Below are 21,288 nucleotides of genomic sequence, written 5' to 3'. Positions count from 1 at the left end.
TGGATTTCTTTATTATTTTCACTTTTAATAATTTAAGGTGTTACTAGAAACATAAGCAAAGCAATGTTTGTTTACAACAGAAGATTTTTAAGCTGTGCCCTTTAAGTAATTAAAGATTTATAGCGTGTTTTCTCTGCTATGTAGCCTATGGAAAGCAAATGAGATCACACCAGCTAGTTCATTCAGAATCTGCTGCGCTCCTCTGTATATCTCTGTATGCTTGAGTGAGCATGTGTGTTTATGTCTGAGGAAACATCATCATAACAATTAATAGTAGACAGCATTCAAAGAGATAGGCAGGATCTCTTGGCTTTCAATGCAATTCAGCCCTACTCTGGATACCGTTAAGCCATCTCGATGACAGATAAATTTTAACTTCGGCTCATAAAGCTATTTTAGAGTGGCCTGTTATTTGTCGTGGCGGCTGCTTTGGAAGACACTAGATGGCATCAGTGCTTGATTTGGTGCAAACTCTTGTTGTTTTTATTGTGACTCCTGCAATATTTAATGTTTTTCTTAAATCACCAGCTGATGGAGTCAAGAGATCTCATGAGACTGACTGACATAGAGGATGGGATCAGCTACATTGGAATTTGGCCAGGACACTGGCATTCACACCTCTAGTTTTACAAAAAGTGTCATCACATCTTTAATAACTACAAGAAGCCAGGACCAGTTGTATCCTGGATGGCACCTGTAAGACACATCCCCAGCAGATCTGATGATGGCAGTGTAATGACCCAGCATAGCAGCAAGGGCATAGGTTAGTGCTGACAGAGGGAAAGTGGCACCTGCTGACTTACCACCTACTGCTACTTCCTTGACCTCCTAGGTATTCCTTTAAAAGTTTCCCAGAGTTAGTGACTTCTGGCAGGAAGACACCATCAAATGTTATGTATGCAAAGTACACTTTTAATTAATCCAGCTTCCCCCAAGCCTGATATGATTGTACATGGTCCTATTAGTTTTCCTTCCTGATTGTGGAGAAGATGTACTTGAGAACTACTAGCACGTTTCCAGAAGTTGGCATGATTGCTGATATTTTCTTCCTGCTTAATTTCCAGGAGTTTCCTGTGCTGTCTAACTGCCACAGAGTTCTTATAATAAGCAACTAGTTATCAACAGAGAAATAGATCTCACTGGGATTTGGCATTCTCCTTTCATGTGTTGATTTTTGTTAACATTCAATTATATGAAATTTACGAAGCAAAATCACTAAGCACATAATGATATGTTGCTGGTATCTTAACATTCCTAGCTCAATGGGGCCTTTTCAACTTAACGGTCAATCTGTTTTGTTTAAATAGCTACATTACACGACAGGCTCCAGGTTGGTACATCTTTAGTTTTCAGCTCACGTGGCTCTCACTGCAAGATGGCTCTGTCAGACAGAGGATTGGAAGACGATTTGGATCAGTGGATAGGATATTTGACTAGGACTTGGGACACCTTCCTAGCTCTGCCTCTGAATTGCTGGTTGATTTTTGGGCAAGTGTCTGTGTCTGTTTTCCCCTCCTATCCTAACTTTATTTAGATAGTCTCTGCCCCAAAGAGTTTACAATATCTCACTACTGTTTATACTGTGCCCTATGGAATAGGGCCCTCGTGTTGGTTGGGTCTTTTAGGCATTGCTATAATACAAATCATGGTACTGTAATAGGGAAGTGCTATGTTACAGTGCAGCAGAAGTAGGTATAATAATAATTTGCGATTTTTAAGGTCTATAAATGTCAACTAAACTAACCTTATCTAGGGCTACCATATGTCCGGATTTCCCCGGACATGTCCGGCTTTTCGGTCTATAAATAGCCATCTAGGAGGGGATTTTTAAAAATCTAAAAATGTCCGGGATTTCCCCCCGGTCAGCTATTTATAGACAGAAAAGCAGCGGCCAAGCGCCGCCGGGCACCCAAAGCCCCTTCCTGGCTCCCCCCATCCCCTACAGCCTTACCACGCTATCCTGCCCCACAGCTGGCTTCCCCCTCCTCCCCTTCCCTGAATGCTCCGCCCACCTGCTCCTCACCCTCCCCTGCTTCCCGCAAATCAGATCTTCACGGGAAGTCTGAAAAGAAGCAGGAGCAAGCAGGAGACAGCAGCAGGTAAGCTGGGGCGAGGGTGGGAGGAGGAGAGCTCCGGAGAGGCGCGGCCTTGGCCGAGCGGCTCCCTCCGGCCCGGGCCGAGCGGCACCCAGAGGCCCCAGCGACTCCGGCCCAGCTCAGTCCCCAGCGGCTCTGGCCCCGGTTCCAGCCGAGCGCGCCGGCCCAGCCCTGGCCAAGCACCCCTGGCCCGGACCAGCTCGGGCCCCAGCAGCACCGGCCCAGCCCGGCTCAGGCCCCAGCAGCGCCAGCGCCGGGCCCGGCTCCGGCGGCTCGGGCCCCAGCAGCGCCGGCCCACCCCGGCCAAGCACCTCCGGCCCAGCCCCAAGCCTCGCAACCCTGGCCGGAGTGCAGCCCGATTCCTGGGCTCTTTAAAGCCGGCCCTGATCAGGGGACAGGGAGGGGGGGGTTGGATGGGTCAGGAGTTTGGGGGGGCTGTCAGGGGAGCAGGGGTGTGGAGAGGGGTTGGGACAGTCAGGGACAGGGAGCAGGGGGGGTTAGATGGGTCTGGGGTTCTGGGGGGGCTGTCAGGGGAGCAGGGGTATGGAGAGGGGTCGAGGCAGGCAGGTAGCAGAGGGGGTTGGATGGGTCAGGAGTTCTGGGGGTCCTGTTGGGGGTGGGGAGCAGTTGGATAGGGCATGGGAGTCCCCGGGGGTCTGTCTGGGGGCTGGGGTGTGAATATGGGGTGGGGGTGTGGATAAGGGTCGGGGCAGTCAGGGGACAGGTAGGGTCGTAGGGGGTTCTCAGGAGGGGGCAGTCAGGGGACAAGAAGCAGGGTGGCTTAGATAGGGGGTGAGGTCCTAGGGGGCAGTTAGTGGCAGGGGTCCCAGGAGGGGGCAGTCAAGGGACAAGGAGTGGGGGGAGGGTTCTGAGGGGGGCAATCAGGGGGTGGGGAGTGGATGGGGGTGGGGCAGGGGTGGGGCTAGAGTGGGGCTCCTCCCCCTCCCCAGTGTCCTCTTTTTTGCTTGTGGAAATATGGTAACCCTACCTCATCAGACCCCTGTGAAGCTGTTAAATATGAGGAGCTCCATTTTATAGATGAGGAAACTGTAGCACAGCCAGATTCAGGGTTTGTTTACACAACAGAAATTGTCCAGTGCTGACTATGGCTGCAGCTGAACCGAGGCTGAACATATAAGAACGGCCAGACTGGGTCAGACCAAAGGTCCATCTAGCCCAGTATCCTGTCTTCCAACAGTGGCCAATGCCAGGTGCCCCAGAGGGAATGAACAGAACAGGTAATCATCAAGTGATCCATCCCCTGTCACCCATTCCCAGCTTCTGACAAACAGAGGCTAGGGACACTATCCCTGCCCATCCTGGCTAATAGCCATTGATGGACCTATTCTCCATGAATTTATCTTGTTCTTTTTTTGAACCCTGATTTTTATTGCAAGTAAACAAAGGCTAAATAAGGACGGCACTGTTTCAGGGTCCCCAAGTAAAACCTGCTATGAAATGTGGGTGCAAGCAAACTGGCCCAAGGTCATGCAGGAAGTCTCTGGGAAAACCAAGAACAGAACTCCTGGTCCTTACACACGACCACTCGGCTCTTTGCTTAGCCACCACCTAATGTCTGTTTTAATTCTGCCTGTTGGCTAATGCATGGTCTGCTCTAAATATTCTGCCTCTTGAGCTATTATGATGATGTTAGAAAATAGGGATTTTTCTTAAAGAGGATTTTAATGCTTGTGTAATGTTCAGATTTTAGTCCAATGAGACCAAAAGTCTCTAGGCAAAGACCAGCCTGGGCAGCAGCAGGGCAAGGTTCCCCAAATGCTCTGCCAATGTGTCCCAGCCCAGTTCTGGAACGCCCACCTGTAATGCAGCCTGTGAACCTCTTTAGGCAATCAGAGGTCAGACTGGTCTTTTCTGGCCCCTAGATTTATGAATGAGGAGTTGAGCTGGTTGGGATAATGGGTTTTGAGAAGCATTGTCCACCATAGGACTTCTGAGTTTGTAACCAGGGAGTGGCCTGGTTTTGGTCCACATGCAGTAGAGTTATTTCTCATAGCGGCTAAAAGTGCCTTGCCCGTTGCTACAGGGTTGTCTGCCTGATCGTGACGTGTGTAGTCAGACACCCTAACTGCCTGTGTAACCAACGGACTGCAGGATTCTTGTGCCTTCCTCTGAAGCATCTGCTGGAAACAAAATACTGGACTAAAATGGACCATGGATCTGATCCAGTCTGGCAATTCCTATGTTCCTACCATTTTGTCAGCTCCTTTTTTCCTCCCAGGTTTCTGAGTGCTAAGGCGTTCTAGAGTCCCTTGCCTCACGTCCTGCTGGGTGTGTCCGTGTGCTCAGTGCCCCAGCAGGGGACAGACTGCCACCTGGGGTAGCTGGCCAGATTGCATTGATGCAAAGAAGTCGTATGGTATGTGTAGACAACAGAAACGCGATTGACACACAGTTTTCTTGTGTAACAAGCTGCAGCGTGCACACAGTTCCTCTATGCATGTTATGATGGGTATTGTGCAACCTGGTAACAAAGCCATATTTGCACTTAAACTGTACACGGAGCAAGACCGTCTGATCCTGCGCTTTTTATCCGACGACACTCCAGTGCGCTCCAAAAAAAATAGCGGGACTAACAAAGCGCTTGACAATTATCGGGGCTCTGGGACCACCCATCGTCTGTTTCTTTTTGTCTGTACGTTGTTTACATTTTAACCTTTTGTGCTAGATCCACAACTGGTGTCAATCAGTGTACTTCCACTAGCTGATGATCTGACCCCTTGTTTTCATATTTGTCTGTGAAGCACCTACCTTGTTGTTGGCACGGTGTGAATAAATAAGTCTGTTGAAATGAGTATCGCTGTGGTCTCTTACTGTGTTCGGTGATTCAAATCACCTTTTAAAAAAAAATCTTGACAGCTTACAAATGTGCATAGGCTGCCCCCTTTTTTTTTTTTAAAGTGTGTTCTTCTAATCCTCTTGCAATGTCTCATCATTTTCCTCATGTCTCATGGTTCACTTCTACAGCTTTTATAGCTGTAGAGAATGACAACGGTATTAATGTTCTGGATGAAATATATCAGCATGTAGTTAGGAGCCATATATTATTTATGCTGTTAGGATCTTTTTACACCTGCAGTAAATATTTCCAACTTCAACGAAAGTTGCAGATTCATCACTGTAAATCTGCATATTGGGTTTTTTGGTTTCTTGTTCGCTAGAGTCATATTTCATTTCCGCTAATAAGGAAATTGTCTTCTGCTTAAAAATGATCCTATCTGCTGAAACAGAGCTCTGTCTTGATTTACATTTAATATCTATCTGTCTAGAGCAAAACTCACAAATCTGGACCCTATGTAGCTTCTGTGAATGAATGTAAGGAGCAGATTCCGATAAAATGAGTAGCACTTTGTTTATTTCCAAGGGCGTACTCTTGGAGTATGGCGCTGTTCAGTGTGAGTAAGAGTATCAAAATATGGCGCTAAGTTAGCATCATCGGGTGTGCTTCTCTTCTAGATGTGTAAGTGAATGACCTAGTGAGGTTCATATATGGAGCCCATCGCTGTGGTATTTGAGTGCATTGCACGGTGCCATCTGAGCATGCCCCATTTGCCTTCAAGTCTAGGAGTTTTGTCTTCCCGTGCTTTGTATCATTGTTGGCTTGTCTGAAGAAAAAAAATAGGGGCAAGTCCTTCACCAGCTAGCATCAGGTTGCCCTTGCGTTTGAGCTGAGAGTACTAGGACCAATCCTGAAATCCTCACTGAGATGCAACCCCCACAGTTATTGGGTCTAGAGGCGAGTCAGTAAAGTAATAGCTTTTATTAAGGGTCTGATCCTGCAATCCTTACTCAGGCGAGGAGTAGCACCGACATCAGGATCAGGCCCTGTGAGCTCTAAATTCCACCACATTCACACGGACTGCTGAGGGAAACTTTAAAAGCCACAAAGGAGAAGTTGGGGATCTAGGTTCTCATGGTGCCTTTAAAAATCATATTTAAATGTATGAAAGAACAATCAAGGAAAGATAGGTAAAAGATCCAAATATACCTGCAGTTCGGTCTCACATTGCACTTCCAAAATCAACCTTCAACAGCTGCCCATCAGCTATCTAGCAGGGATATGATTATACTGGTGTGGAAAATCCATTGAGAACAGATGAAAATATAGTACATATTTAGTTTACCAAAGAAGGATAACATGCTGGTCTTTTTGATGATTGGTGTACATGCTGGTCTGTAGTCTAGGCTGTATGTGAAGAATGGATTGGAAGACTGATGTGTGTATGTGGAAGGTCGATTCGTTGACTTGCATTGGGAAGTGGAATAGGGAAGGTACAGTGGTATGTGCAGTCTGTATAGGAGGTTAGATGGGGCGATGTGGGCTTTGCTTAATAGTGAGGTAGGGGAGGGAAGGAATGCTAAATAGTGGGATGGCAACGGAGTTGTTTGTTTGACTGTATATAGAAAATAATGTCTGAGATTTGTGGTTTCTCGACTGCGGTGGGTAGCTGGAGAGAGCGGAGTTTTTGAAGACAAGAGATTGGCATGTCTGTCTAGTAACGGGTGGGTGCATTGAAGGCTGCTCAGAGTTTATGGACTATAGGAGGTCAGGGGTGGGGAGGGGAGGCTTCACAATATTGTAGTTCATATTCTAGTCCTATGTCTTGTGTTCCTACCATGGAAATGCACATAGTGATGAGAGGGGATAAAAAGGTTTCTGGTCTATAGGCTGTTGCTGGGCTGCGGCGTGGGGCCGGGATTAAGATTTTTGGGGGATATGCACTGGGATATTCTACATGTGTATCTCCTATTTAGGAAGCTGTGAACTGTGATGAGTGTATCTGGATATTTCTTAATCGTTATCTTCCAACTCTCATGTTTCATTTTCCTAAACTGTTATATACACACCGAGCATCAACCTTAAGCGTGCAAAGTCTTTTCTGGCTGTGGTTTGATAACCAGTACAAACTTGCACTGGCTGATTGGAAATTTTGTCCCCTGGCAACTAGTGAGATCTGAATAACCTTTTTGAGGGCATCAGGTGCACCACAGAACGGTGCTGTATCATCAGCTTCTCTTGCTCCCTCTAAATTGGTGCTGATATTTAAATAACTCCATTGATTCCAACATTTGATTATATATTTTTTGTAAATTCTTGTATAGAAACATTTTATAATAATAATAAATGGAGATATCCCATCTCCTAGAACTAGAAGGGACCTTGAAAGATCATTGAGTCCAGCCCCCTGCCTTCACTAGCAGGACCAAGTACTGATTTTGCCCCAGATCCCCAAGTGGCCCCCTCAAGGATTGAGCTCACAACCCGGGGTTTAACAGGCCAATGCTCAAACCACTGAGCTATCCCTCCCCCTTTGTTGCTGAGGGAGTCAGAATGAAATGCTCAAGATTAGACTAGACCCAGAGAGGCAAACATATGTCCTTTCTTATATGGGGATGGTATCCGAGAGCAGTTTTTTAGATAAGAAACCAACTTACAGCTTATTTCAGATTTTCGAATGATGATGCTAATGTGCTTTCAGAAGCATCAGTGTTACCCTTTTTCCATCCATATTTACTTATGGTTAATTAATTCACTGTTTCTTTTCCTGCTTCTTTATTACTTCTTATTTTATTTGTTGTGCGGTAGCGCCTAGAGATCCCAACCAGGTTTTGGAGTTTGCAGTCTTGTAGCAGTGTGGACTCACCCCTGCAGCGCCTCCTGCTGGTGACTTCTGGGAATTACCTCTTCCAGCGTCCAGAGCGCCCCCTGCAGGCTGTTGATCCACCTTACGTGTGGCCCCATGTACCTCCCAGGACCCCGGTGCCCTTGTACCTGGTGTGCTGCCCCCTGGCAGTAACCCCTCAGTCTTAGGGTCTCCCCTCCCTGGGGAACCCCCACCCACTACCCCCACTTCACCTCAGTTTTGGCTACTGCCCAGTCTCCATCTAGCCCCATTCACTAGGGCAGACTGCAGTATCAGCCACTCATCATAGGCAAAGGGGTTCGGACCTGCTGCCTCTGCCTGCCCCCTGCAACCCTACACCTACTAGGCCTTGCCAGGCCTGCAGCCTGGGGCTTTCCTAGGCCAGAGCTCCCAGCTCCTCTGGCCCTTCCCCAACCCTGCTCCCAATCTAGGTGTCTGGTAAAGCTCCCTGCAGCCAGGCCCTTCTCTCTCTGAACACAGAGAGAGACTCTTGAGCTCCTAGCTCCCAGCCTCTTATATAGGGCCAGCTGAAGCCTGATTGGGGCGTGGCCCAGCTGCAGCCACTTCCCAATCAGCCCAGCTTAGCAGCCCCCAGCCACAACCTTCCCCCAGGGCTGTTTTAAGCCCTTGAGGGCAGGAGCGGGGTAACCACCCCGCTACAAATCTAAACAGACAAGACAGGTGGGCAGGGAAACAGAGGCACCATTACAGTGAATTGCCCAAGGCCACACAGCAGGTCTGTGGCAGAAGCACAAAAGGAATCCACGTCTCATAAATCCCAGTGCAATGCTGTATCTACTAGACTACACTTCCTCAAACAAATAGAAGCTTTCCTCTCACAAACTAAAAGCATACCCACGCACTCCTCTGAGAGTGCATGGCCTAAAAAACGCTAACTACAGATCAGTGATGATCTGCTTGAGGATTAAATAGTGCAGAAGCCTCCGTTAAGTGCTCTTACAACCTTCTTCAGTCTGCCCTCAGATCACCTTCGAGGACTCAGGAGTCCTGCAGCCTGTAGGTTGGGAGTATGCGGACAAAAAGTTTTTTTTCTTTCTTTGGACAATGCTAATTTGAAGAAACCAAACCCTTTTGGGGTTTTGATTAAACTCTTGTCGGAAATGTTTCTCAGTTCCAGGATATGAAAGAGAGAGATTTGTCCCAGAAGACTAGCCAACAAGCTGGTGGTTCGGGCATTCTGCTGGGATGGGGGATACCCAGCTTCAGCTCACTGCTCTGCCAGATTTGGAGCAGGGAGTTGAACCCAAGTCATCTACATCCCACGTGAGTGCCCCAACCACCAGGCTACTGGCTATTCTGGAGTCGGTAAACACCCCCCAAAAAAATTCCAAAGAGCTTGGCTTTTGCTTGACGTGGAATGGGAAGTAGTTTGAAATCTAAAAGTTTTGTAGACTGGGAAAGCCATCTCCTGCCCGGTTCTACTTAGGAGTGTCCAGTAAGGTTTTGTCCTGAAAGCTCTTTTGAAGCATACAAATGCATTGATGATGGTCATATTCCTCCTGCACTTGGCTGCTTCGCTCATGCATGGAGCTGAAGCAGCCGAGGTGGGGAAGCAGAACATAGTAGGGCGAGAAAGGAATGATGTGTGTGGTACCCACAATTAAAGAAGGATATTGATACATTGCAGAGGGTTCAGAGAAGAGCCACGAGACTGATTAAAGGATTAGAAAACCTGCTTTATAGTGATTGACTCAAAGAGCACAATCTCTTTAGCTTAATCAACAGCAGGTTAAGGGGTGACTTGCTTGCAGTCTATAATTACCTACATGGAGAACAAATATTTAAATAATGGGCTCTTCAGTCTAGCAGAGACAGGTTTAACACAATCCAATGGCTGGATCCACGCTAGGCAAATTCAGAGGGGAAATAAGGTGAAGATTTTTAACAATGAGGCTATTTAACCATTGGAACAATGTACCACGAGTTGTGGTGGATTCCCCATCACTGACCATTTTTAAATCAAGATGGGATGTTCTTCTAAAATCCGTTCTAGGAATTATTTTGGGGCAGTTCTCCGGCCCCTGTTATGCAGGAGGTCAGACTAGATGGTCACAGTGGTCCCTTCTAGCCTACGGATCTATGCATCCCCTTTGCTCCAGTACCCTTCTTCCTCACGGCTGTCCTCCAAAGTCCCCCTCCTCCACCCACACCTCCAATTTTTGTCACTTTTCCTCAAGGTCTGGCCCCTTTATAGATATTACTCCCGCTTCCTAATCTATCTCTCCCCATGCTTCTGTCTAAGCCGTCCCTCACCCATCCACACAGGAAAGGCAGGAATTGCTTCGCTTGCAGATGGACGAGAGGTTAATTTCACTGTGTCACTTTCCTTTGAGATTTCATTGCTGATTTAATGTACATTAAACATTCTTGCTGAGGGGTAATAATCAAGCCAGTAACAGATGATGATAAACCTGGGTGCATGGAGAGAAGGGAGGGAAGAAACAGAATAGCAAGGCTGACAATGCCAGCAGGAATTGGCAAGCTGCCAAGTGAGGGGGGCTAGCTGAGAGAGGCCTGTCCTTTACTCCGCACTCGCTGGGATTCTATTGGTTACCGAGCTGCTGTTTAAAGCAGAAGCGCTCGGAGGAATTAGCTGCAGAACCAGCCACCGGATTGCAGCCCACCCTTCAGTGCACCGAGAGGGGGAGAGGCGCAGGCAGGAGCTTGCAGAGTGTTCAAATTTTGATTTCTCTTTGCAAGAGAAAAGAAGGGAGGGAAAGATCCCAGACAAGGAGCTCAGATCCCACAGCCCTGGGGGGTGAATAATGGATGCAACCATACTTCAGATCATCTTTGGCGAATTTGATGCCAACTGCAGCCGCCTAGATTTTCAGGATACTTTATTCGAGAGTTCCTCTGTTCCCTTCCTTGGCTTTGATGGTAGGATGTGTTAGCCTATAACAGGGCTTGGAAAAGCCTGGGGTTAAGATTCTTAGAGTCACACTTTGCTTTGTGATTTGAACGGGCTTTCTCAATCGCTTTTCTTTCGTTTCTCTTTTTTTAATGTGAAGGTCCATATTGCAATGCCACCACCGATAAGATAGGGACCTGCTGGCCGCGGGCCACTGCTGGGGAACTGGTGGAGAGACCCTGCCCGGAGTTTTTGAACGGGATCAAGTACAACACCACCCGTAAGTACAAACTCCCCTCTTCTCTGTCTGTAGCTTATGATGAGAAAAGTGCTCTTATGAAGCCCCTTAATGCGTCCTCATAAAAAGCAGTTTCTTAAGTGTTTGGCTGGGAATTGATACCTCCTGCACATTCTGAGTGAGGCATACAAATTCCTATTTTGAGTGATACCGATTTTAATGTAAACTTGGCCTTTTAAACACTTACATATGTTTCTTCAGGCAGATGTGGAGAAGAAAACACACTGTGTCTTTTAAGGAGACAAGGACATTTAAACATGCCCACTGAATTTCTTAGGTATTTATAAGTGTGATCCTGGTTTGTGCACATGTTTCAATTAAAGTAATTATCTCTCTGGCTTGCTTAGTCCTCAGTCTTAATTAATAAATTGGTGATGTGCTTGGGAACAACCAACCCTCTGGAGGGAACAATGTGCGTCTGAATAGGGCTTAGAGTGGACCGGAAAGCCCTGAAGTCCTGATTTAACAACAGAGGCTGAGGTGCAGAATCTACTTAACTCCACTGGCAGTTTGCTTATTAATCAGGAATGGATGCAGTGCCTTAAGCCGGTTGCATCAGGAACTCAGGTGAGCCTGTACTAGGATGTCATTAGACAGATCAAATTTACCAGCACGGTAAAGTGCAGTCTTATGTGTATCGTACAAATTGTTTGCAGCTGGCTATAAATATTTTAATAATTACACAATAGTGAGTCACCGGCACATGTTTGAGAGGGGTTTGTTTTCAGGCTGTGGACTCAGGCATTCATTTCCCCTCATTCTGGTCAATATTGATCAATCCGTTTAGGAGCTTTTGGATGATTAAGTGCCCTGAGTGCTAGCTCTGCATATGCATAGGACTTTGGTTAACAGCCTTTTTCAGAACATTTTTGATGTCTGTTTCTGCATCCCTGGAAGGTTCACTGTGCCCTTGTCCTTGTGGGGAACTAATTCATGTTAATAAGGATTTAGTATTTTCTTAGGCTCCAAATTCACTTGGCTTTCTGTCAGTAAATCTGAAGCGGGAGGGTCTCCGGGAACCTTGTGTCTCTCTTAGAGGTTGATTTTAACTTGTTGGAAGTGGATTTCCTCTCCCCCTTCCCCTCTTTTATGGGTTAATAGCCAGATTTGCGAAAGGGCACAGCACCCAGTATCTCCCATTTGAGAACCAAGGGAGCTGCTGGAGGCCCAGCACTCCTGAAAATCAGTGTAGGATCCTCCTTCTGCAGCCCTTCCTTGGGCAAAGCACCCAGTGAAGTCAGCCATAGGTTCACCTGGGTAAGGGCTGCAGGATTAACCTTCTGCAAGCCGTGCTCTTTGTGGTGAAATGTGCTATGCCCTTCCAGGGGCCAGATGTTGCCATCCTTCCTCAGAATGAATACTCTTTTACTTCACAAGCAAGTACCATTGACATCAATGGAACTATTCAAGGAGCCAGGAACAATTCAGCAAGAGTGGGGGTATTAGGAATCTGGCCCTAAAAGCTGCCGATGTGCCTTCCGTGTATGTGTATGTAAAAGAAGAACGGGAACTATTAATCTTCCATTTTCCCTGTGTGTATGGGAAGTTGGTTTCATTGATTTTTCTGAGTTTTTATACTTCCCAAAGGGCTTGATGGAAACAGCATGGTATGGTTATTAACTAGTTGCATCCTTAAAGACAAACGGGAGAGATGTTAAATGGAGTTCCTGTGCCCCAAACAAAAAGACCTAACACCCCCCCCCCTTTTTTTTTCATGCAGATACTCTTCATAACTGGTCTTTTCAACATTTCTTAATTTAACTGGAAGCTCGGTCTTTTCTGCATAATGTCTCCGGGTGGTGATTATTTACCTTGCATTCGCGGTGAACTTCCTCTAAATACCTGGCTCTAAGATCTATGGCACAGTTATTACTGCTCAGCATTAGTTACATGCTGTTTCCAGGATAACATGCTCACAAATAGATATTCAGATACTGCATGGGAAAATCTATTTGCAATAGTCATGTGAAATGGATCATAACTTGTGTCTAAATTGGAAACATTGATATGTGTGCAAAGGAAAGGTGGGGTATGTTTGCAGCACTTTTCAATAACGCCTAGAGATGTTTGGGTTCTGCATCAGTGACAACTTGTAGCAGATGTCTAGAGAAATTCTACTCTTCCGTGTATTTAGCTATGGACCCGATCCTTCAACTCCTCGCTCACGTGAACAAAGACAGTTTGCAGGATGAGGCCTGGGTTCAAGACAGCTTGTAAAAGCAACTGCTTAATAACCAGCTTCCTAAATATATTTCAACAGGAAACTGTTACTTGTTAACCAGTCTGCTACAGTTAAGATGCAATTACTTCTGGAATTTGAAAGAGATGTCCAGGAATAGTCAGGGCATGTCTGATATTCCTGGAGACTCGTCTGCTTCCCACGTTTTGGCTACTTCTGCTTGAGATGTTTCACTTAGGGTACGTCTATACTTACCCGCTGGTTCGACGGCTGGCAATCGAACTTCTGGGTTCGATTTATCGCGTCTTGTCTGGATGCAATAAATCGAACCCAGAAGTGCTCGCCGTCGACTCCGGTACTCCTGCTCGGCGAGAGGAGTACGCGGAGTCGACGGGGGAGCCTGCCTGCCGCGTCTGGACCGTGGTAAGTTCGAACTAAGGTATGTTGACTTCAGCTACGTTATTCACGTAGCTGAAGTTGCGTATCTTAGTTCGAATTGGGGGGTTAGTGTAGACCAGCCCTTAGATAGTTGATTAAATGTACTAGGACACCCTTTGCAGCAAAACCCCATCTGGGAGTAGATTGTGTACATTATGCAAATAGTAAAATAAACCCAGTCAGCTGAATGTAACAGTAACTCAATCTCACGAATAAGGGCAAATAGCCGACCGTAGAATGAATGATTGCTTTGGAGATACCTTGCATTGACACAAGAGATTTCTACCCTAAAACGCTTAGTTCAATTCTTTTCTGCTTGTGGCACAACATCATGATCAATTTTAAATCGAACCAAGAGGTACAGATAAGAAATAGTTTGATGTTATTCCCCAGTAAGTGTTGGTGCTGCACTCTTATCTGGTTCCTTGGACTATAGACAAAAATGCTCATACTGCAAAATTCACTACCTCAAATGTTTGTCTTAGCTATTATCCTGTTGACATGATGAAGGAAGATACTTGGTTATTGGTTTGAGGGCAATTACCCCTTAGGAACCATTCCATATTTTTGTGTTGCATATTTAATCTCTGTAAAGTCTTGGGAATCAAATGATGAAGTCGTGGATCTTGGTCTTCTAAACACAGTGGGTGAGATCCTCAGCTGGCTCGAATCAGTGTAGTACCACTGATCCTCTGAGCCAAACTGGTCTTAATGGAGTTACCCCAGAGGTGAATTTAACCCCCTAGTTGCCACCAAAAGAAGGATCATGCAGGAACTCCAATATATAATCCATATTCCTGAATCCTAATGCCTCAACTCCAGCCTTGCCTATTACAAAAACCCATGCACTCAGGCAGGGAGGTGCGGTAACAATGGAAACCCTCAAACGATCCAACAGAATTGCTCCAAAAGGCACAACAGACAGGAAGATGAAAACTACCCAGAGTCAGTACACAGACATTTCCATTCAGCTACGAGACAGCGAGAGCAGCTTGTGATTGTAACTAAAATCTTCTCCTGTAAGTTACCCTCTGATTATTTTTTTTCCTGAGAGCTATCAAGTGGCATTGCTAACTTTCAGCTGGGTTAATAAAGCAGCAGGTCCAGGTTTGCTCTCTTTATTCTGTGTGCTCCATTATGGGGGCAAATTCTTTTTTCCCTACGTATTTCATGAAGCCAAGACATGTTAACAAACACAGTTCTACCCACCCTACTCGCCAATAAGTACCAACAAGAGCGAATTCTGTGGTCAGGGTTCTGGAAATTCCATTGCCAAGTTGCTTTTCATATACTGAGCTGCCATTGAATTTACAATGAAATATGACCCCCCCCCCAAATTAAAATAAAAGCCCTACCGGTTTATATACGTGTGTGTGTGTGTGTGTGTATATATATATATATATATATATATATTCAAAGGCAAAAAAAGCTACGTTAATGTGGACTTAAGCTAGCTTGATGGCATGTCATCCTTTGCAGAATACTAAAGGGGTACTGTCATTAGCAAGCTGGGATATGAGTTGGCTTTATTATCAACATAAATGCAAGGTAAAGTGACTGTGGTCGGTGTTACGTGTAGCTATACTGAATGGTGGAGGCAGTAGTTAGCGCTGGTCAGTAGAGGGTGTCTGGGAGATGTGTGGATTAGTGTGAAGTGTGTGACAGAGCTGTGACTGTGATATGAGATGTATGTTTTCCACCCTCCAAAGTGTGTGTGTGTGGGGGGGGAAGGGAAGCGATGCTGTTTGTTTTCAGAATGCAGCATGCCTCATTTCTATGGATAATTGGGCAGGTTCTGTCAGCAGTGGGGCAGATGACTTTTATTTGAATGGATGCTATCAGCAGTGAGGTGGAAGATGACAGGCTTTGAATGCTTTAATGATGGGGAAGGGAAAGTGTAGGTCTGAGATGGTATCCTGTGAAGAAGCGTGGGGGGCTTTAAGAGGTTGTGGAGTGGTTCTTAAATTGTCCATCTATTGTATTATTTCTAAGGACGTGGCTAATGGTGAGCATACACCTTTTTGTCCTTTAATGGTGTTGGATGGAATCCTCTAAGGGAGAGTGAATGGGCTGTAAAAGGAGGCAAATCGGGGGTATATGTGTGAAGGAGACATATGGGCGCATTGCTGTACAAGGACAGAGTTCAGCTTGCATGGGTGACCTTGCCTGTACATCTCCTAATCTTCAGACATTGAGCTTTGCTCAGCTCAGTGTCCTGCAAGGGGACGACATGCTGCCAAGCAACCTTAACTCTGAACTAATAGAGGTGTGTGTGTCGGGGGGTGTCATTACATTTCCTAGTTTGTTTGTTTTTTAACAGGAAAGGATGTGGTGTTGGGAAGAGTTGTTCAAGCAGTTGTAGGTATCGTGTCCTGCAATTTGCATACCAAGCCAAAGCAGTCTGTAGTGAGCCATTCCTATGCCAGGGGTGCTCGGTGCTCTGCCGCTAACTTCTGCAACCGTGTGATCCAGGAATAGCCCAGAATCCACAGCCAGCCTGGCATTGCATGTATTTCTTTCCCCACAGCAGTCACGGTGCCTGTGCTTGAAGGCCAAACCTCTGCACTGGGTATCTTTGGGAACACCACATTAATTCGTAGCCACTTGCTACACAATCCCCTCCCTCCCCAGAGCCAGGAAAATACAGATTTTTCTCAAACAACCGGCCCAAGTTTTGTCTACCACCCGTTCTCATTGCCTAACCCCTCCACAACCGCTCTCCCCATGCTGCCCACCCAGCAAGTCCTCTGTCTTAGGCGCATCCCCACACAATATAATAAAAGGTCTGGTTAGGTCGGCTGCTGACTGTTCTGTTGTCTTCAGTGTAAACCTCCCTGTACCATAAAAACACCCGCTATTAAAACAGACAATGTGTAGCAAGGAACATTGCGCAGGTGTACAAAGGTTCAGACTAGAAATAGCAGCAGCGGGGTCAAGGCATCCACATATTCCCTCAAACTGCCTAGGTAACCATAGAGTGGCTGCATATAAACCCTCCCGTGCTCCTTTGCACATCACTCCGCAGCATAGGAAGCTCTGAAAGGGAAGCGGTGGCCCATTCATCTCAGTGGATATTCTCAGCTGAATGAGAACATCCCCGGGGAGATGTATTCAACCTGAAATAACAGCTCTATCCGTCTCAATGGGGGTTCCTATCCCTGTCCTGAGTGCTTTAGAGCCTATGACATGCAAAAAGGATACCCATCCTCAGCTCCCCAAATAGAGGGACAGAACGTCCCCAGATTCTGACTCACATGGGGGGTGGATGGGCAGGGAGGAGACCTCAGACCCTCCCAAAAGGACAATCTCCCCCGAACCTGGCTCAAATGAGAGGAGCAAGGGGGGGGGGAGTCCAATCCAGGAGCCCCAGATCTTGGCATTCACATGGGGGCAGTGAAATGGCTCAGATATCCCCAGATGCGCAAAGCCTCCCTTATCCCAGATCATAGAAATGTAGAGTTGGAAGGGACCTCAAGAGATCATTTCTAGTCCATTCCCCAGCACTGAGGCAGGACCAAGTAAACCTAGACCATACGTGACAGGTGATGGTCCAACCTGTTCTTCAAAACCTCCCATGACGGGGATTCCACAATCTCCCTTGGAAGCCTATTCCAGAGCTGGACTACCCTTAGGGTACGTCTTCACTACCCGCCGTATCGGGTACTTAACGTGGGGAAATAGATTTAATTTGTTAGAGTTGGTATGGCAACTTCTGGGCACTACACTTAGGAAAGATGAGGGCAAGACCAGACCCAGGACTGACCCCTGTGGGACCCCACTAGACACAACCTCCCACTTTGAGAGTGAACCATTGAAAACTACTCTTTGAGAACGGTCTTCCAACCAGTTGTGCACCCACCTTCTAGTAATTTCATCTAGACCACATTTCCCTAGTTTGCTTATGGGAATGTCATGTGGGACTATGTTGAAATTCTTAGTAAAATCACAATCTCTCTCTCTTTATCCTATTCCCACACTTCCTACCCCCTAATTACCCCTCCTTTCCCAGGAACCATTCACATGTCTTATTTTTTCCTCAACAATATTGAGAAATGCAGGGGGGTTGAGGGTGCAGGGGGGTTGGGGTGCACTGGCAAAGCAGGGGGTGCAGGGTGGTTGGGTGCACTGGCAAAGTAGGGGGTGAAGGGGATTGGGGTGCACTGGCAAAGCATGGGGTGCAGGGTGATTGGGTGCACTGACAGAGCATGAGGTGCAGGGGATTGGGGTGCACTGACAAAGCACAAGGTGCAGGGGGTTGGGGTGTATTGACAAAGCACGAGGTGCAGGGGGTTGGGGTGCACTGACAAAGCACAAGGTGCAGAGGGTTGGGGTGCACTGTCAGTGCTCTGGGTTGCATCAAGACATCTGTGTAAAGGTCCATCTTTCTAAGGGTACATCTACACTAGCAGTGGCTTGTAGAGTACAGGCACTGCATGGCTAGCTAGCACGGCTATAAATAAATAGCATTATAGACAGTGGGGCACAGCTTAGGTGAGTAAAGCAGAATGCCTTACACAACCCCCAGGTCTGCACACTACCTAGGCTCTCTACACACCCAAGCAGTACCTCCCATGTCAACACTGCTATTCTAACTGTAGTGTCCTGCTGCCTTTCCCCTGCCAGAGTCTTTCACTGCAATGTGTAGCTACACATGTAGCGCTTCTACTCTACTCACCGCCGTAAGGATAGACCCAGCCCTAGAGTCATTATGATCTGATCACTGTTTGGCAACATACTGGGAAGCCGATTCATGGTTTCACTTCAGCAGATTTCCACCTCTTGGAAACCTTCTCCATGACTGGCCTGAAGTACTGTTCTCATTTGCAGGCTGTGCACAAGATGCTGTAAAAGGGGGATTTTCTGTAGCTGTACCTGTCCACAGAGCACGTCTGGTTTTGCTCTTTGTAAGCTTAGTGGGCATCTCTGCATTGATGTTCCTAAGAGAGAAGGGACGAGAAGTAGCTGCGTTAGGAGATAGAGCAGGAGCCAACAGATGTGGTTGTGTATCAAAATGGTACGTGGGATGTCAAAGCTTCCAGAAGGTTAGAGGAGTATTTTGGGAGAAAATACAGAAGACTTGAGTTAGCATAGATAATTGGGGTCTTAGCAAGTACAATTGTTTTCCTTTATCTCACAGCTCAATTCAAACCAGCCCTTCAAGGGACTCAAGAGAACTTAGAATCATAGAATATCAGGGTTGGAAGGGACCTCAGGAGGTCATCTAGTCCAACCCCCTGCTCAAAGCAGGACCAATCCCCAGACAGATTTTTACTCCAGTTCCCTAAATGGCCCCCTCAAGGATTGAACTCACAACCCTGGGTTTAAGGCCAATGCTCAAACCACTGAGCTCTCTCTCCCTCGCAACTTGTCTGTCATGCACACCCACAAAACAAGGTATTTGCAGATGGCTGTTGGTTTCTTATCAGAAATTAGTTCAGCCATTAAAGGCATCACCTATTTCATGTTCCATCGAGAATTTCCCACAGTGCTTTGTTTCGTCACCTTTGCCTTGACCATAGATAAATAATCTTTTGTGTGTGTGTTTATAGGGGAAGGAGGGCATTAAGGGCCCTTTTTTTCACCTTTCTAAAGGAAAATGTAGGAAATGTATTGTTTAACTGGGTCAAAGAGACTCACCGGGATAATTGTCATCAGTTAAGCAACAGCACATTGAATGGGAACAAATTGTTGCTGCTTTTCTTTTGAATAAGGAATTGCTGAAAATGTTTCTGTAATGTGGGTTGTAATTAAGTGCATAAAAACAGGAGTCATTCTAAGAAATCATCAGTCTTAGAGCCATGTTCAATGCTTTATAGCACAGTACCTGTTCGGGTATAGATCTGTTCATTTTATAAGTGGCTGCCCTGAATGCTGTACTGGTATTTCTACTTACGCTCCCACCATCTTCCTGTAGCCCAGAAGTTGCTCCTATGAGCCCTTCTATTCATAGTTCAATTTTGCCTGGTCTCCTTTTGTAAGAGGTTCTTGGTTAATGGAGAGTTTTCTTTGAAAATTGAGCACCATGGTAAGAGATTTTCACCTTATGTTCTGGTAGCCTCACTCTGTGTCAGGGAGAGAAATGAAATACCCATCAATGCAGCTTGATCGATTAGGGTTAGTTGGGTGCCTTTTAAATACAGTTGGGTGCAATGCAGAGATACAGAAGATGTGTGGATTGGAGGGAGAGGGGGAAGGCAAGAGCTTCCATCAATGCCTGAAAGCCAACCTGAAATTAAATCAGAATGACAATATACCAGAGCCTTTTTATTTGTTTAAGGTAGATTTTGAAGAGTAGGGCCTTGCCGAGAGAGAGCTGGAGATAACATTTGGTTTTGCAGCCAAATGCAAGTGTCCCTCTCTTTACCCTGCAAAGTCAATGCATCCACTGGACATAAAACATTTCTGCAGAGACCCAGCACTGTCCACCTGTCCCTCTGTCATTCTTGTCATGCTTCTGGCCATCCCATGAGTGTTTTTCATTGGATTTTTAGGAAAGGGAAATGAGCAGAGGTCCAATAAGAAAAGTTGACTTCCAACAACCCTACAGAATGGACTCCTTGTATTGGAAGGATAAGATTACCCTGTGCTTAGCCAAAGGGACCAGGCCCTATCGGTGCTCTCAGGGTGAGCAGCATTGGGAGCAACCTACATAAGGGGGGCGCCTTTAGAGAAAGCAGGTGCAGCTGTAGAGTTAGGTTCTTCTTTCATTTACAGCGCTATAAATCAGGAGAAAGTCCAGCGAAGTGGAATCCGTGTGAGAAGAGAATCAGGCCAGAATAGCTCATTTCCAAGGACGTTGCTGGGATGCTACCTAGGTGACACCTGTTCTGCAGGTGTGAACTGTGCTGCACTCAGAACAGCTCTCCAGTCACTGGCTGGTGTGTGGGGATGGGAACAGCAGGACATTGCGAGGCCCTTCTCAGATAATACACCCTCGGGACAGGTTGCTCCATTGGCAGGGTCCCCAGCCTGCTTACCATGGTGCATTCAATCCAAACAATGGCTGCCTTCTCCAGAGGTTGCATTAGGGATGGAGGACGTGCCTCCTGCCGTGGGCAGCGCAGCAGCACTACAGCAACCAGGATTCAGCCCAACAAAATCATTACAGCAGGTGCTGGAACTAGGGGTGCAGGGGGTGCTGCTGCACCCCTGTCTTGAAGTGGTTACCATCATATCCAGGGTTTACCATTTGGTTCAGTGGCTCTCAGCACCCCCACTATACAAATTGTTCCAGCGCCCCGATCATTACTGCAGTTTGGGGAGTAAATTTGTATACCTTAAAGTTAAGTGAGAGAATGGTGGTGGGGAGGGAGATAAAGGAGATGGGTGAGAAATAGAGAAAAGAATGAGGCAGAGAAGAGGTCAGATATGGAGAGAGGGGATGTAGATTCTTAGGCAGATGAGATTTATGGGTTAAGATCTGAGAAGAGACCCTGAGCTGGTGTCAGTTGGCTTGACTTCAATGGCGCTATGCATGGCTGAGGATTTGACCTATCACATGGATATTCCCTTTGGTTGCTTGACAGTTTTAGATCAGGTTGTACCCTGGCTGTGATGGTCTGAGGCTATGTGTTTGAATTCATGCACAAATGTTAGGTATCATTTTTTCCCCAAGGCTTTTGCTCTTTCTTTCTTTCTTTCTTTCTTTCTTTCTTTCTTTCTTTCTTTCTTTCTTTCTTTCTTTCTTTCTTTCTCATAATTTTTGCTAAGATTGTCCTGATGGGTGCTGCAATTTGGAAAGT

At 46.5% G+C, this 21,288-nt stretch overlaps 1 protein-coding gene across 5 annotated transcripts in view; it reads left to right on the top strand.

The window, feature by feature from the left end:
* Positions 1–21,288, top strand: part of CRHR2 (corticotropin releasing hormone receptor 2) — a 272,679-nt gene that overhangs the window by 91,601 nt on the left and 159,790 nt on the right. For 4 of the 5 annotated variants that reach the window (XM_054016597.1, XM_054016598.1, XM_054016601.1 and 1 more), the window contains one exon: positions 10,792–10,911. In XM_054016597.1, coding sequence (XP_053872572.1) covers positions 10,792–10,911 — 120 coding nt within the window. Of the gene's footprint in view, positions 1–10,406; positions 10,661–10,791; positions 10,912–21,288 lie in introns of those variants that run through there. The other variant, XM_054016600.1, reaches the window with a different exon arrangement.

Source organism: Malaclemys terrapin, chromosome 2 (genome assembly GCF_027887155.1).
Source record: "Malaclemys terrapin pileata isolate rMalTer1 chromosome 2, rMalTer1.hap1, whole genome shotgun sequence".
Classification (NCBI taxonomy): domain Eukaryota; kingdom Metazoa; phylum Chordata; order Testudines; family Emydidae; genus Malaclemys; species Malaclemys terrapin.
This window is presented reverse-complemented; position numbering and strand designations above follow the sequence as displayed.